Source organism: Rana temporaria, chromosome 4, assembly GCF_905171775.1.
Source record: "Rana temporaria chromosome 4, aRanTem1.1, whole genome shotgun sequence".
Lineage (NCBI taxonomy): Eukaryota > Metazoa > Chordata > Amphibia > Anura > Ranidae > Rana > Rana temporaria.
The window spans coordinates 61,385,555-61,400,952 of record NC_053492.1 but is presented as its reverse complement, the minus strand read 5'-3'; the positions used below and the strand labels follow the sequence as shown (position 1 = coordinate 61,400,952).

General features: G+C 42.1%; 1 protein-coding gene across 2 annotated transcripts in view; it reads left to right on the top strand.

Annotated features, from left to right (window-relative positions):
• The window catches only part of LOC120936255 (adhesion G protein-coupled receptor F5-like), a 285,594-nt gene that overhangs the window by 243,231 nt on the left and 26,965 nt on the right, over window positions 1-15,398 (top strand). For both annotated transcript variants that reach the window (XM_040348474.1, XM_040348473.1), the window contains exons 9-13: window positions 2,082-2,300; window positions 4,261-4,461; window positions 7,764-7,919; window positions 9,625-9,855; window positions 13,647-13,853. In XM_040348474.1, the coding sequence (XP_040204408.1) occupies window positions 2,082-2,300; window positions 4,261-4,461; window positions 7,764-7,919; window positions 9,625-9,855; window positions 13,647-13,853 (1,014 nt within the window). The remainder of the gene's footprint in view (window positions 1-2,081; window positions 2,301-4,260; window positions 4,462-7,763; window positions 7,920-9,624; window positions 9,856-13,646; window positions 13,854-15,398) is intronic.

The window sequence follows — 15,398 nt, the reverse complement described above, 5'->3', positions numbered from 1 at the left end:
ATTTTGTTGAGGAAAACGGTCGTGTGTACGAGGCCAACATCTTACGCTGAATAAATAGATACCTAACATGCTTTAAAATTGTGTACGCTCGTTGAATGCTGACAAACTACGGTTAATAGGTGACACTTTTAATAAGTTTACAGGTTACCTGCTTAGCGTTACAGAGGAGGTCTAGTGCTAGAATTATTTATTGCTCTTACTGTAATGTTCATGGCGATACCTCACATGTGTAGTTTAAACACTGTTTACTTATGTGAGCGCGACTTACGTATGTGTTTGCTTCAGCGCGTGAGCATGGAGGGATGGGGCACTTTATTTTAATTTTTTCTTATTTATTTTACTTTTGGTTTTTAAACTGTCCCTATCATTTTTTTTTTATAACTTTTTTTCCTATTACAAGGAATGTAACATCCCTTATAATAGAAATAGGCATGACAGGTCCATTTTATTGAGAGATCTGGGGTAAAAAAAAAAAAAAAGATCTCTTATTTATCTTTAAAAGCAAAAGACATTTTCTTTTGACACTTTGCCTCAAAAGAAAAATTCTTTCAGCCCAGGAATCGGAAGTGATGTCAGAGGTTGCTCCGGTCCTCCAAGGGCATAGAGCCGAGTGGGGGCCATCTTGCCCCCACTCGACTTCCTGCCTATCCACCACTCAGACCACTTCTGGGTTTACAGACGGCTCCGGTAAACCCGGAAACGACCAAACTGTACAATGTCACTGGGGAAGTACTTGTCCATGGGGTGACAAAGGGTGGCAATGGTTCTGTGCAATTTCACAGCAGAACAAACAGAGTTGTCACCCTGGTAAAATAAGTAAAATAATAAGGGATTATGGCCTTGATTATTATAAGGGATCATAGGTTGGACTTGTGTCTTTTTTCAACCTCACCTACGATATATGTGTAGCACTACCCCCAAAGGAGCTGCTGGTTTGTTTTGGGTGGCATGTTACCTCTATTCCTTCGCCGTCTACGGTACTTGATGAGAGTTGAGAAAAGAAACTTCAATGTCCACACCTTAGGATTTATTTTTCTTTGCTTTATTACCCAACGGGGTAAAAGATTAAAATAGTAATTGAAGAGGTGGAAAGGGTAATAGGTAGTAGATTCAGGTGTACAACTTTATTCGGAAACACTCCTGCTTCCAGCAATGTAGCTTTCGTCGCCACTCTAGCCAGAGTGGGTATTGCGCACCTGGATATGCCTCTCTCACCAGCCTAGCAGCCAGGGTGTCACACGGAAAAATTTAGCAAAGTCTCTGTCACAGACCTTCCCAATAATATGGAGATGTATTCGGTCCAGAATCCTTCTCAACACAGGATTAAGCACCTGGATCTCTCTTGAATAAACTCTTGTAAATTCAGAACTGACAGGCGACCATCACTCAGACTTTCAGTAACAGTGGGTCCTTCAATGAAGTTCAAGGCCTCTCCCGAGATACCAGCCTCGTGCTCGGTGCTCTCCAAGACAGGTTCTTCATCGCGTGGCTTCCTCCCTCAGGACGGACAGCACAGGACCACTCTGCAAACGTAGACCCAGTCTGACTACCAGGCCTACTTGGTAGATCACAGTTCCAGACCAACGTGGTCCCGGAACCAGGAACACTTGAACGCGCACACCCGGCCATGATGGCCACACACGGGGGGTGGTGGTACCAACACCCCAGACAACAATAATGGTCACTCACAGTACAGCCATGGCTGGAGCAGAGGCCCAAATTTGAAAAAAACAGTACGGTCCGAGGTAGTTAAATCTCTGACCACCCTCTAAATTTAAGGCAGTGCCAGCTATGAAAGTAGCAGGCCGCTACATATGTAACTGACGGCTGCTCTCCTGGATGCCTTGCTGCATTTGCCTGTTTGATCATTATAATCTATGGTCCTGAATATCTGGCAAAAGGCTCGTCTGTGAGGTTATGGCTGGTGACAGATCACTATAGAATCAACAGAATGAAAGCTGAAAAATGTTACAAAGGGAGGCAATTATTTTCTTTTTGTGTGTGTTGAAGGTAAAGGTCTGCCGGATAGGTTTGCAATAATGTAAAATCCCAAGGTGACTTATTTTCTTGAATTTTCATAGGCTGGAGCAGCATCAGCGTGAGTCCAAACAACATCTTCGTTAATGACCATGTAAGCTTAATATGTTTTGTGAATATCACCACTTACTCGAATGTTTCCTGGTACTTCAATGGCACACAGAAGATAGAAAATGATTTGAATTGGTCATACACAACAACCAGTGTTCCTGGTGGCATCCAGTCTAACTTAACTATAAAAAAATCAGCATTAAATAATTCTGGTAAGACATTTTTCTTTTGTTGTTTAAAAGGGCATACAGTATGCTTAAAGTGTCAAATGGATCTATTGTGCACCTTCTTATATACTAATATTGAGGGTTCCCTTTTGTTAATACTGTTGTGTGCTCTTCATGAGGACCTCGGCTAACGCTTATAGGTGTTAATTATCTCTCAAGGAGATCTCAGTATTCCACTGACAATGGGCCAGATCCACATACATGTAGATCGGCGCAGCGTATCAGAGAAACACTACGCCGCCGTACCTTACCTGGCGTATATTCGAATCCTCAGCGAGTTTGCGCCGAAGTTACGGCAGCGTAGTGTATTTCTGGCGGCGGATTTCAAATTGGGCGGATTTGGGGCGGGTTTCATTTAAATGAAGCGCGTCCCCGCGCCGAATGAACTGCGCATGCGTCGTCCCGAAATTTCCCGACGTGCATTGCGCTAAATGACGTCGCTAGGACGTCATTTTTTAACTTAGACGTGAGTTACGTCCATCCCTATTCACGGACGACTTACGCAAAAAAAACAAAATTCAAATTTCGACGCGGGAACGACGGCCATACTTAACATGGCAATTCTATCTATACGCAGAAAAATACCAGCTTTAACTATACGCCAGAAAAAGCCGACTACAGACGACGTTAGAAAATGCGACGGCCGCGCGTACGTTCGTGGATCGTCGTAAAACGCTAATTTGCATACCCGACGCGGAAAACGCCACCCAGCGGACACCGAAGTATTGCATCTTAGATCCGAAGGCGTACGAAGACGTACACCTGTCGGATCTAACCCAAAAGCCATCGTATCTTGTTTTGAGGATTCAAAACAAAGATACGACGCAGGAAATTTGAAAGTACGCCGACGTATCAGTAGATACGCCGGCGTACTTCGTCTGTGGATCTGGCCCAATGCCTTTTACATCTGAAACTAAAGCTGGCCACTGTAATACGATGTACCGGCTCTTATGATAGGCAGAACACTGGTCCAATGCCGGGACGTGTAAAGCCCAGGAGGCGGGGCTTCATATTACAGTGTCCGCTGAGCAAACAGGAGATCCCCGCTCTGTAATCCTGTGGCGCTCGCTCCCCCCTTCCCATCCGAGGCAGCCCAGGTAAAATATTGGCGTATAACACGCACACATGATTTTCCCTTTATTTTCAGGGGGGAAAAGTGCGTGTTATATGCTAATAAATATTAAGATAATAAAGCTGTAAGGAGAAAATAAAGGTATTAAAAACCAGGAACCCATTTGTCATAGTTATCTACAACATTTGTCCCATCCTGGTTCACTTTACTTCACCCAATCTATTATCATGAGATGTTCTAAAATTACAAAAGTTCCTTCAAGTGATTCATTATAATCAGAGTTCACAGAAATATTTTCATTGGTTGGCAGCTTTTATGGGGTAGACTCGATGGACCACTTTTTTTCTGCCATTACTCTTCCATGTTTGAAAAGGTCCATACCCCTGTATGTACCTGACTGAGACTGGGATGTAAGCATGGCAGAAGCACGTACTTTGCACAAACAATTTGCTGATCACTATTGCAATGATCTGCAGGCTTCAATTCAAAAATGTAATACATGTAATTTTTTATTTTATGAATATGGGTGCATTTGTTATGTTATTGCACAAGGTGATCTATGCCCTTATTATTTAAGAAAAGTACTTCACTACGTTCGTGTTTTTGGCACGACAATTGTGTACCGTTAGTATGCAAGACAAGATCCTGGCACACACCCTTTAGACAAAAATCAGATGCTCGGTTGGCCAACAATTGTACCGTGTGTACGAGGCTTTAGTAATGGCACAAAATCTTTTGTGGAATATGTATTATTATGCTTTAACTGCTGAAAGGTTCAAATGAGGATAAATAAAATGTATACATCCAATGAAAACATTACATTATTATTTCTACAATTTTTTGACCTTTGTCTATATATTTTTTGTTTCTAAGGTGACTACCAGTGCAATATAGTTGAGAGTTTCTTCACTTATACAGCAGACTCGACTATACAAATTAATACTCTGGATCTGACACCACTGAACTCAGTTGTCACCTGTAACAGCATGAAGGTTGAAGTCATTCAGTGCTGCACAAAAGGAGGGAATGTCACATTTAATCTCACTTGCCAGAAAACTAGTGGAAACATCGTTGGTAATTATTCAGAATTAAGAATAAAAAATAGCTGGAATTTGTTTTGTTTTTTCTTTACAAGATTGCTCCATTTGATGTTACAATGAGGGAGACGTAGTCTGAAGGAAAACGGGTTCTGCAGTGCTGTCGGTTTAGAAAACCCATAGTCTTCTGTGAATCCTGTGTTGTGGGTAAGCCCTGCATAAAATGTTTATTTATAAACATTATATTAAAATAAAAATATTGCTTAAAGGGATGTTCCACCCGCAATTTTTTATTCAGCAGCTACAAACACTGTAGCTGCTGACTTTTAATAAGGACACTTACCTGTCCTACTTGCCCGCAACATCAGACCCCCCCCCCCCCCCCCGGGAGGATTCCTTGATCCTAGCAGCTCCTGGCGCCGCCATCCTCAGTAAGGAAAACAGGCAGCCCGTTTCCTACTGCGCATACGCGAGCCGCACGGCTCTTTGTGAATGGGCCGGCTGCTCTCTGGGATACACACAGTTCCCAGAAGGCAGTGCGCCCCTGAAATAGACGTCCCCTGGCACAATTCCAGGGCATAACCTATCCTGCCTCTGAATCAAATTCATAATGGTAAAGCATGCAGATGGGAGAGAAAATTAATTCAGTCTGCAGCCTTCACCTTCCCAACAGCAAGAGGAGGAGCTTTATTGGTATCACAGCTTTTATAGACAAAGTGACATAAGCAAGCATCATTCATATGGGTGCATCCAATTGGCTCATTCATATAGTCTTCTCTCGTTACATCTCCTGCTTGCCACTAGGCTTCACACTCATGGGGGCCATCTTTCTTTGGTCGATGGGAGGGGTAGGAGGGGTTTGAACATCTGCTTTCTCTTAATCACTCCTGAAGGATTTTAACTCTATAATGACTTCATTCAAGGAAAACAACAGTGCCCTCTCACAGAATACTGAAACACGTATATATATATATATATATATATATATATATATCAAGAAATAAAAGAAATAAAACAATATAAGAAAGTAAAGCAATATTTGAGTGGTTAGGAGAAAAATAACATAGACACAAAAAACTCAACTTTAACTCTTGACCACCGCCCCATGTCAAAAAGACGTCCTCTTTTTAAAGTTGAATATCTCGATAACGGCAGCAGCTGCTGCCACAACCGAGATATTCATCTTTTCAGGGGGCGGTGGTGTACACGATAACGGCGGTCTCCGCGGCGGATTCGCCGCGAGATCGGCGTTATCGGTGGCGGGAGAGGGCCCCTCCCGCCGCTCTCCCGCACCCTCCGCCGCTTACCGGAGCCGTCGGTAGCGGCGGAGGGGATCGGATGTGTCCGGCAGCTGAGCGGGGACGGGACTGAAGGAGAAATCTCCTTCACCCGTCCTCATAGCTCTGCTGGGCGGAAGTGACGTCAAAACGTCAGTCCCGCCCAGCCTCTTAAAGAAACATTTTTTTTTGTCATTTGAAAAAATTACATTTTTTTTTTTTTTTTTTGCATTTAAGTCTAATTATGAGATCTGAGGTCTTTTTGACCCCAGATCTCATATTTAAGAGGACCTGTCATGCTTTTTTCTATTACAAGGGATGTTTACATTCCTTGTAATAGGGATAAAAGTGATCAATTTTTTTTTTTTTTTTTTTTCAGTGTAAAAAATTATAAAACTAAATAAAAATAAATAAGAAAACCAAAAATTTTTTTTTTAAAGCGCCCCGTCCCGACGAGCTCGCGTGCAGAAGCAAACGCATACGCGAGTAGCGCCCGCATATGAAAACGGTATTCAAACCACACAAGTGAGGTATCGCCGCGATCGTTAGAGTGAGAGCAATAATTCTAGCCCTAGACCTACTCTGCAACTCAAAAAATGCAACCTGTAGAATTTTTTAAACGTCGCCTATCGAGATTTTTAAGGGTAAAAGTTTGACGCCATGCCACGAGCGGGCGCAATTTTTAAGCGTGACATGTTGGGTATCATTTTACTCGGCGTAACATTATCTTTCACAATATATAAAAAAATTGGGCACAATGTATTGTTGTCTTATTTTTTAATTCAAAAAAGTGATTTTTATCCAAAAAAAGTGCGCTTGTAAGACCGCTGCGCAAATACGGTGTGACAAAAAGTATTGCAATGACTGCCATTTTATTCCCTATGATGTCTGCTAAAAAAAATATATATAATGTTTGGGGGTTCTGATTAATTTTCTAGCAAAAAAATTGTGATTTTCACATGAAGGGGAGAAGTGCCAGAATTAACCCGGTGGGCAAGTGGTTCACGGAGTGTTATCCTGTGCGAATACAGTGTGATGTGATTTTTAGCCCATTCATTTGAATGGGCAGAAATTGCATTGGATAGAACCAAAGGTAGGGAACTAATTTTAATAACGCACTGCAACCAGATTGCCTGGTACTTCTATAGTCAGGAGTAAGGAAACAAGCAGAAAAAGGCCAGGTGTGAATTAGGGTTGAGCTCTATTAATTCTGCCACACCAGAAGATTACAGTGATGGGGGGGATGGGGGGCATGGACAGAGGAGGATTTCACCTAGAAGAAGTGCATCAGCCCAAGGGACACATCCTACTGACTGTAAGTTATGTCCCTTTTGCTGATTTTTCTGTTTTTTTATTTTGGCTGCACCTAGTCTTTAAGTGATTGCAGGAAACTGGCTTCTGATCTTGTTCCAGGAATGGTGAATGACATTCATAATGATGCCCTATAGCCGAGTCCTGTTTACTAAGTAAGTCATGGACTAGAACTAATGAACGCTAGGTATTTAAAGGGTCTAGTTATAATTTATTCGCTGTGTCAATGCCTCAAGACTTCACACAGATTTCACAAAAAAAAATTGCTGTAATGGCCCCAATATGTTTATGTCCATCAGCTCCACCTAGTGGCCATAATGTGGTATTTACCCGAAATACCTAATTTAGGGAAATACTGCATTATGGCTACTAGGAAATAAACATATTAGACACATTACAGTGATCATTCGTGAGTGCTTGAGGATTTTTTATAAATAGACCCCAAAGTGTTAACTTATTATAATTACATACAAACTATCGTCTATGTTCACTTGCTAGCAAAAGCATCCATGTATGAATATTGGCATCCCTCTGTATTGCATTATTTGTATCCTGTAACTGTGTTTTGGGGCAATAAAGGCATATTAATATTCTATTGGATCTGTTTCCTTGGACCTAATACAAAAATTAAAACAGTTTTGCTGAGCATTACAATATGTCTTTATCTTTCTATATCACACCATCTATTTTAGATGCTGATATGCTATTACATGAGTTTCAGTATCTATGCTTCTTTCTTTTATGTCCATAGGGATCTCAGAATCCTCTTCAACATGCCAATCTTACACAATTACGGCGGATCCCCAGTTGTGCGCCTCAACACAGACCTCTGACTTCAGATGTGCCTGTACAACAACTAATGGAGCTGTTCTAACCCAGGACATTACAGTAGCCTATAAAGCCTCATGTACGTATCATGGAGAGACCAATAAAGTTGACCATACATAGTCATCTCGGCTGGGGTTGTAGACTGTTCACAAATTTGACAGATGTTTGGTGCTGAATACTAGTCATGTGCACTGCCGAAAACGTTCCTTGTTTTCGTTTCATTCGTTTTTTGTTTTTTTCCGAAATTCTAAAATTCTAAATTCTAAAATTCAGACATTCGGAAATTTGAAACTATTAGATGAGTCCCCCTAACTCTCTTCCCTACAGACACAAGAGACCAACATTGCTGCCTGTGGACTGCGGTGAATGTGACTCTTGGAGCATGTAAAGCAAACCTTTTCATGTTCAGGGTAAGACTGCAGGTTTTATTTCATTTTGCCCTCCACTGAAGCACACTCACCTTTCCTTCAATCTCCCACTGCCAAGTTCAGCTGCCTGGGGCAAAGAAAAGTAAGATCTGTGCAAGATCTGAGTCGCTCCAGTCAGGGCTCACACAGTGCTGGGGGATTCTCCAACCCCAGGTGACAATGCTATGCAAGTAAAAAGGAGGACAACAGCAGGTCGATGAATTCTGAAGGCCCTTTAAGAGTGTCTCAAACTGATGTCAAACAGATGCCATCAACAGAAGCCTAAGGCTCAATGACACTGGTTACTCTGGGCTGCTTTACGTGCTTATCCATTTATGGACTCCGCTTTGCTCTGCAGAGATCGATCCACTGATCCCTGCTGAGCAAGCGGATGACAGGTCTGTCTCTGCTCGCTGTGCAAACATGGACCAGTCAAAGCCCCGCTGTCCCCTATGGAGATCGGATTAAGGCGGACCACCTGTCTGTTTCCATCCGATCCTATCCGATTGGATTCTCCAGACGGATGGAAAATAGGATTTCCATCAATCTGGATTTCAGATATCAGCGGATGCCAGCAGACATGTTACTGCTGACATCCGCAGCTCCATAGAGGTGCATGGAGCATCCGATCAGGTCCACCCGAAAAACGAACCGGCGGACCTGATCGGAAAGCCCATGTAAAAGGACCCTAAAACTGATCTGCAGGTGCAGCACAGTGCACCTGTGTGTTACCTGCACTGAGCCATAGACTTGTTATTACCTGCGGGTTCGTTGCGCTTTCAGAAAGTGCACCGCACCTGTAAGAAATAATAAAATTCTATGTCAAAGTGCAGCTAACTTGCAGGAAAGCCACAAGTGCACTGCACCCGCAGTGTGGGTAAAACGCAGCACATATCAGTGTGAAAGCAGCCTTAGGCCCTTTTACATGATCAGTTTGATCGGGTCCATCTGTCAGTTTTTCAGATGAACCCAATCTGACCTTCCATTCATCTCTATGGTGTCCATTTACACACACTTACCTCCAATCCAACCTTCTAGAAAAAAACAGAATGGGATCTGTCCCCTTCCATGTAGGCGGATCGGTCCGGAGCGCCCGTAGAGTAGAGTGGGATGTGTCTGTGTCTACTCTACATATGCAGAGCGGACACGGACCTGTCATCTGCCTGCCCGGCTCATTGTGGCCCACGACCGGTTACCAAGTCGCTTAAGTGGCCCTCACTCTTCAATAGGATGGGCACCCTTGGCCTAGGGACACAAAGGCTTCATGATTACTGTACATGTTCCATTGTTGGAAATACATTGTGGCCAAGGACTAGTATGGTGAACATGCTGCATATATGATTGTTAAACCTCTGTTCTCTTCTACTGTCTCCTTAGATGAAGTTAACGTCACTGGAAGCTCATACAGTATTTCAGAAGGGAGTAACCTTACATTAACGTGTAAATGTAGCATCGCAAACGTACAGAATATGGCCTGGTATTTTTTGGGTAATGACAACGCGAACAACATGAACTCCAGCCTTGATCCTAAATATAAAACGAATGATCTGCCTATCTGTAGTTCTGTTCTGACAATCCCATCCAATAGCACGTCAGTAAACTGGAATGGTAAGTAGATTGATATGGAAAAAACTGAAATATTATTACATTGCTAATAATTCTACATCTTCATCTAAAATCATGACAAAAAGCAGAGGTTTTAACTGTGTGTGACAGCCACATATCAGTATCAACAGGCTTTTATGTATTATGTCTCAGATAGTTTCCAATTCCTTTCTAGCAATCACTTAGCTTTTTTAGTACCAGTTACTATAGGATATTAAAACAAGTAATGCCGCGTAAACACGGTCGGAAAATCCTATCGTGTGTAGGCTCGGACATTTTCTGTTAGAATTTCCGACCACAAATGTTTGAGAGCTGGTTCTCAATTTTTCCGACAACAAAAGTTCTATTTGGAAATTCCGATCGTCTGTATAGAAATTCCGACGCACAAAAATCCTACGCATGCTCAGAATCTTTGAACTTAATTTTTCTCAGCTCGTCGTAGTGTTGTATGTCACCACGTTCTTGACGTTCGGAATTTCAGACAACATTTGTGTGACCGTGTGTATGCAAGACAAGTTTGAGCCAACAATCCGTCGGAAAAAAATCCAGGGTTTTGTTGTCAGAATGTCCGATCGTGTGTACGCGGCATAAGAGAGAAATTGATTGGTTGATTGGAAGGAATGACAGTTTTCAGTCTGGCACTGCATGCATCCCATAATGGTGGCAATGTGGTTCCCGCACTAAACTATGGGAGTGCCAAATCTAAGACTATTGGAAGATGTTGAGGAAGGGCAATGCCCAGGACAGGTTCCTGTATATTTATCTACTTGAAGACCAAGCCTTTTCTGGCACTTTTTTTTTTAAAGTTTAAATCAGTATTTTTTGCTAGAAAATTACTTAAAATCCCCAAATATTATATGTATTTTTTAGACCCTAGGGAATAAAATGGCGATTGTTGCAAATTTTTATGTCATACGGTATTTATGTAGCGGTTTTTCAAACACAGTTGTCTTGAAAAAAATACACTTTAATGAATTAAACAAAAAAACACACAATATATACCCCAATTGTTGTAAAATATGAAAAATTATGTTACACCGAGTAAATAGATACCCAACATGTCATGCTTTAAAATTGTGCACACTCGTGGCGATGTAGGTGATGCTTTAAATTTTGTGTGGTGCGAAAACTGTTTACATATGCATCCGCGATTTACATATACATTTGCTTCTGCCTGTGAGCATGAAGGGATGGGGCACTTTAAAATGTTTTTTTTTTTTTTTTTACACATTCCTTGTAGTAGAAACAAAGGACGACAGGTCCTCTTCATAGAGAGATCTGGGGTCAAAATGATCAACAAGACCCAAAATCTCTCCTTTACCCTCAAAAGCAAAAGATAATTACCTTCTTCCACCCTAGACATTGCTCCGGCAATCCAAGGCTATAGAGGCGTTTAGAGATCATCTAGTCTCTCAATGCGTCTGTGACCAGCCAGCTGCACCATCGGACTGTTTCTCGGGCACACAGGGGAAAACGGTAACCCCAAGAGACACCGGAAAGCGACAGGAGGGAGGTAGAGCGATCTGGTGGCTAATGAGCTGCTCGGACTGCTTTACCGAGAAAGCCAGCCGCTGCCTGAGGAAAAAGATACTAGGGGTTACGGCTGATAATAACCCCAGTAAACCACTTGCAAACTTCAACGTATGTAAATGTACTGCAGTTGGCAAGTGGTTATATATCATTTCGGCATTTCACACAGTGTTTAAGATAGAACTATGATCAAAATAAAAAATGTAATATATGATGCAGCCCGTCACTAGCATCAACATGCAACATATTGCGTTTGGTGTCACTCAAAGTAGAGGTGAAAGCAAATCCCTGTGTCCCAGAGTATGGGGTGCAGGCTTTTCCTAATACCAATACCTATGACTAACCCCCAGGGGGCAAGGCAAAATGCATCAGGTTGTGTGGTTTGGTGGAGACATGTAGGCTCCTCATCATTTATTCACCTGGGCTGGTTGGGAATAGCAGCGATCCTTTCCTCTTTACAAGAACACTGTTTTTTTTGCAGTGAAATGGTACAGCAGCATTGTCACCCTGTGGACAGTGTAGCCATAGGACATGCTGTTTTTAACCACTTGCCGCCTGTGCTATAGCCGGCGGCATGCGCGCATGCCCAAAGTGTGTCCCAGGAGTCGATGACTGCCAGGCACCCGCGATTGCTCGTTACAGAACAAGAACGGGTATGTGTGTGTGTAAACACACAAATCCCAGTTCTCTCAGGGGTCGAGGAGACTGATCGTGTGGTCATACAATGTATAAACACTGATTAATCTCTTCTCCTAGTCAGGCCTATCCCTCCTACAGTTAAAACACACATTAGGGAACACAGTTAACCCCTTGATCACCCCCTAGTGTTAACCCCTTCCCTGCCAGTGTCATTTATACAGTAATCAGTGCATTTTTATTGCACTAATCGCCGTATAATTGTCAATGGTCCCAAAAATTTGTCAAAAGTGGCAGATTTGTCTGCCGCAATATCGCAGTCCCGATAAAAATCATTGATCGCCGCCATTACTAGTGAAAAAAAATGATTAATAAAAATGCCATAAATCTATTCCCTATTTTGTAGATGCTATAACTTTTGCGCAAACCAATCAATATACGCTTATTGCAATTTTTTACCAAAAATATGTAGAAGAATACATATCGGCCTAAACTGGGGAATTTTTTTTTATTCTTTTGAAAAAATTGGGGATATTTATTATAGCAAAAAGTAAAAGATATTGAGCTAGATTCAGAGACATTTTACGCCGGCGTATCTATTAATACGCTGCGTAAGTTAAAGGATGCGCCGTCGTATCTATGCGCGGTATTCAGGGAACAAGATACGCCTGAATTTCTGCTTCATCCGACCGACGTAAGTCTTAGTACGCCGTTGTATCTAGGGTGCATATTTACGCTGGCAGCTAGGGGCGCTTCCGTAGATTTATGCGTAGAATATGTAAATGAGCTAGATATGCTGATTCACGAATGTACGTACGGCCGGCGCATCAATATACGCTGTTTACGCAAGGCTGAAGACCGGCGTAAAGTTATCCCTGCTATATGAGGCGCAGCCAATGTTAAGGTATGGACGTCGGAACAGCCGTCGAATTTTACGTAAGTCGTACGGGAATGGGGCTGTGCGTAGGCTACGTTCACGTCGAAAGCATTGAGCCGACGCAGCTTAGGGAGTATATGCAACGTGATTCTGAGCATGCGCGCGCATGCGCCGTTCGTACGACGCTTCATTTAAATGGGGTCATGATTCATTTCAATACAACACGCCCACTACCAGCCTACTTTGAATTAGGCGGGCTTACACCGACCATATTACGCTACGCCACGGCAACGTACGGGGCGAGTGCTTTGTGAATACTGCTCTGGGCTCTGTGCGCGCCGTCGACGTAGCGTATATTCGATACGCTACGCTGGCAAAACTATGCGCCGAGCTACCTGAATCTAACTCATTGTGGTTTTTTTTTTTCAAAATTGTCGCTCTTCTTTTGTTTATAGTGCAAAAAATAAAAATCGCAGAGATGCTTAAATACCACCAAAAGAAAGCTTTATTTGTGGGACAACATAAACTTTGTTTGGGTACAGCATTGTACGACCGCGCAATTGTCAGTTAAAGCGATGCAGTGCCGTATCGCAAAAATGGCCTGGTCATTGAGCAGCCAAATCTTCTGGTGCTGAATTGGTTAAGCAAGCCCAAGATATGCAAGCAGTTAGAAGCAAAAAAATAAAAATACCTGCCTTTTATATCTCTATTTTCTTTATAACATATGCTATGTTTTTTTTTTATCTTGCAGGAACTTTTATTTGTATGGTTAATGGTGCCTATACAGGAAACAGGACAATTGCTGTGTACAGAAAGGCCAAACCTTCACAGATTATCATATCCCCAGTTAACAGAGGATTCACGTGCAACTCTACAGTCAACTTTTCGTGCTGTGTGGACCACATTGAAGCCTATGATTCATCCGGCTCACAAATCAACATCGCAGGAAACAGCAGAGGTAATGGACTTTTTAAAATTAAAATATATTACATTTTGACATTCATCATAAACTTAAAAATAATTTAAAGTATATAAAAAAGAAAATCACAAAGAATGAGGGCTACATGTATGTTCGGTTTTTATAAAACAGTTCTAACAATTTTAGATTTGCTGCATGTTCAATCTAAACTTTTTCCTCTAGTTATGGAGAGTGTGGACGTTTTTAATTCTCCTGTCTAGTCTTTAATTCATGATGGGGCTTCGTTATAGGTTTCATCTGTTTAGGCAAAACTGTTGTCACCGGACAATAAAGGTAGAAAAGTCTTTCCAATGGAGCCCCAGAGAACATTAAAAACCAGCAGGGGTCCAAATCCTTCCCCACTATATCTAAAACAAAAAACAATAAAATGTATTGGCTAGAATTTAGATGTGATAGGATGGTTTTGATCAAATTTCAGTAGCGGCAGCTTCAGGAAATCAAGTCTAAGGCCGGGGACACACGATCGGAGTTTCCGATGAAAAAAGTCAGATGGAATTTTTTCATCAAATATTCCGACCGTGTGTATGCCCTATGGGAAATTCCGACAGACTTAGAAAGAGAGCACGTTCTCTTTTTTTTTTACGACGGAAAAAAATTCTAGCAGAAATTTCGTTCGTCTGTATGGAACTCCGATGCAGAAAAAAACACGCATGCTCAGAATCAAGTCAACGCATGCTCGGAAGTATTGAACTTAATTTTTCTCGGCTCGTCGTAGTGTTGTACGTCACCACGTCCTTGACGGTCGGAATTTGGTGTGACAGTGTGTAAGACAGCTTAAACTGAATTCCGTCGGAAAAATCCGTCGGAGTTTATCCTGATGGAAATTCCGATCGTGTGTACGCGGCATAAAGTAACTCTGTAATGAAAAAGTTCATGGGCTGCCATAGCTGAATATGCTAGTTGTCTGACCAATTTCTACATACCTGTCAATGGTCATTGAAAGAGTACTAAAGCCAGTGAGGGAGCAGAACAGTCAGACAGTGGGGAAAACAAACAAAATTCTGAGAGGGATCAGAGCAGAAGCAAGGAGGTCCTGATTCACCTATAAAAAAAAACTTTAGTTATCACTAGAGGGATCCCTGGTAGGAGAAAGTACGTCCTGGTTCCTTTAAATCGATCTTTAGTTTTTACTAGATGGATCCCAGCAGGAGAAAGGAGGTTGTGATCCTCCTCATTGGCATAACTAGAACCTTCAGGGCCACGGTGTAGAAAACCATGAAGGGCCTCCCTGACCCCCCTTCCCTCCGAACCCGGTGGCTTTTCCCACCCAGCCCGGTGGCAGAATGCAACCTTTACAACCCTGGTAGTTCCACCTCTAGTGACAGTAGTTTTTCCTTCTTGTTATTTTATTATTAAATGTTACCATTTTATTTATTTTTTATAACTTTATTTTTTATTATTTCTCACCGTTTTTTTAAGAGTACCATTGGGGGGCTTTGGTTAAATATCTGGGGTCTAAACAGACCTCTGATGTTCCACCTTTGAGCCAGAGAAAGGAGATTGAGGACACAGCCCTCTATCTTC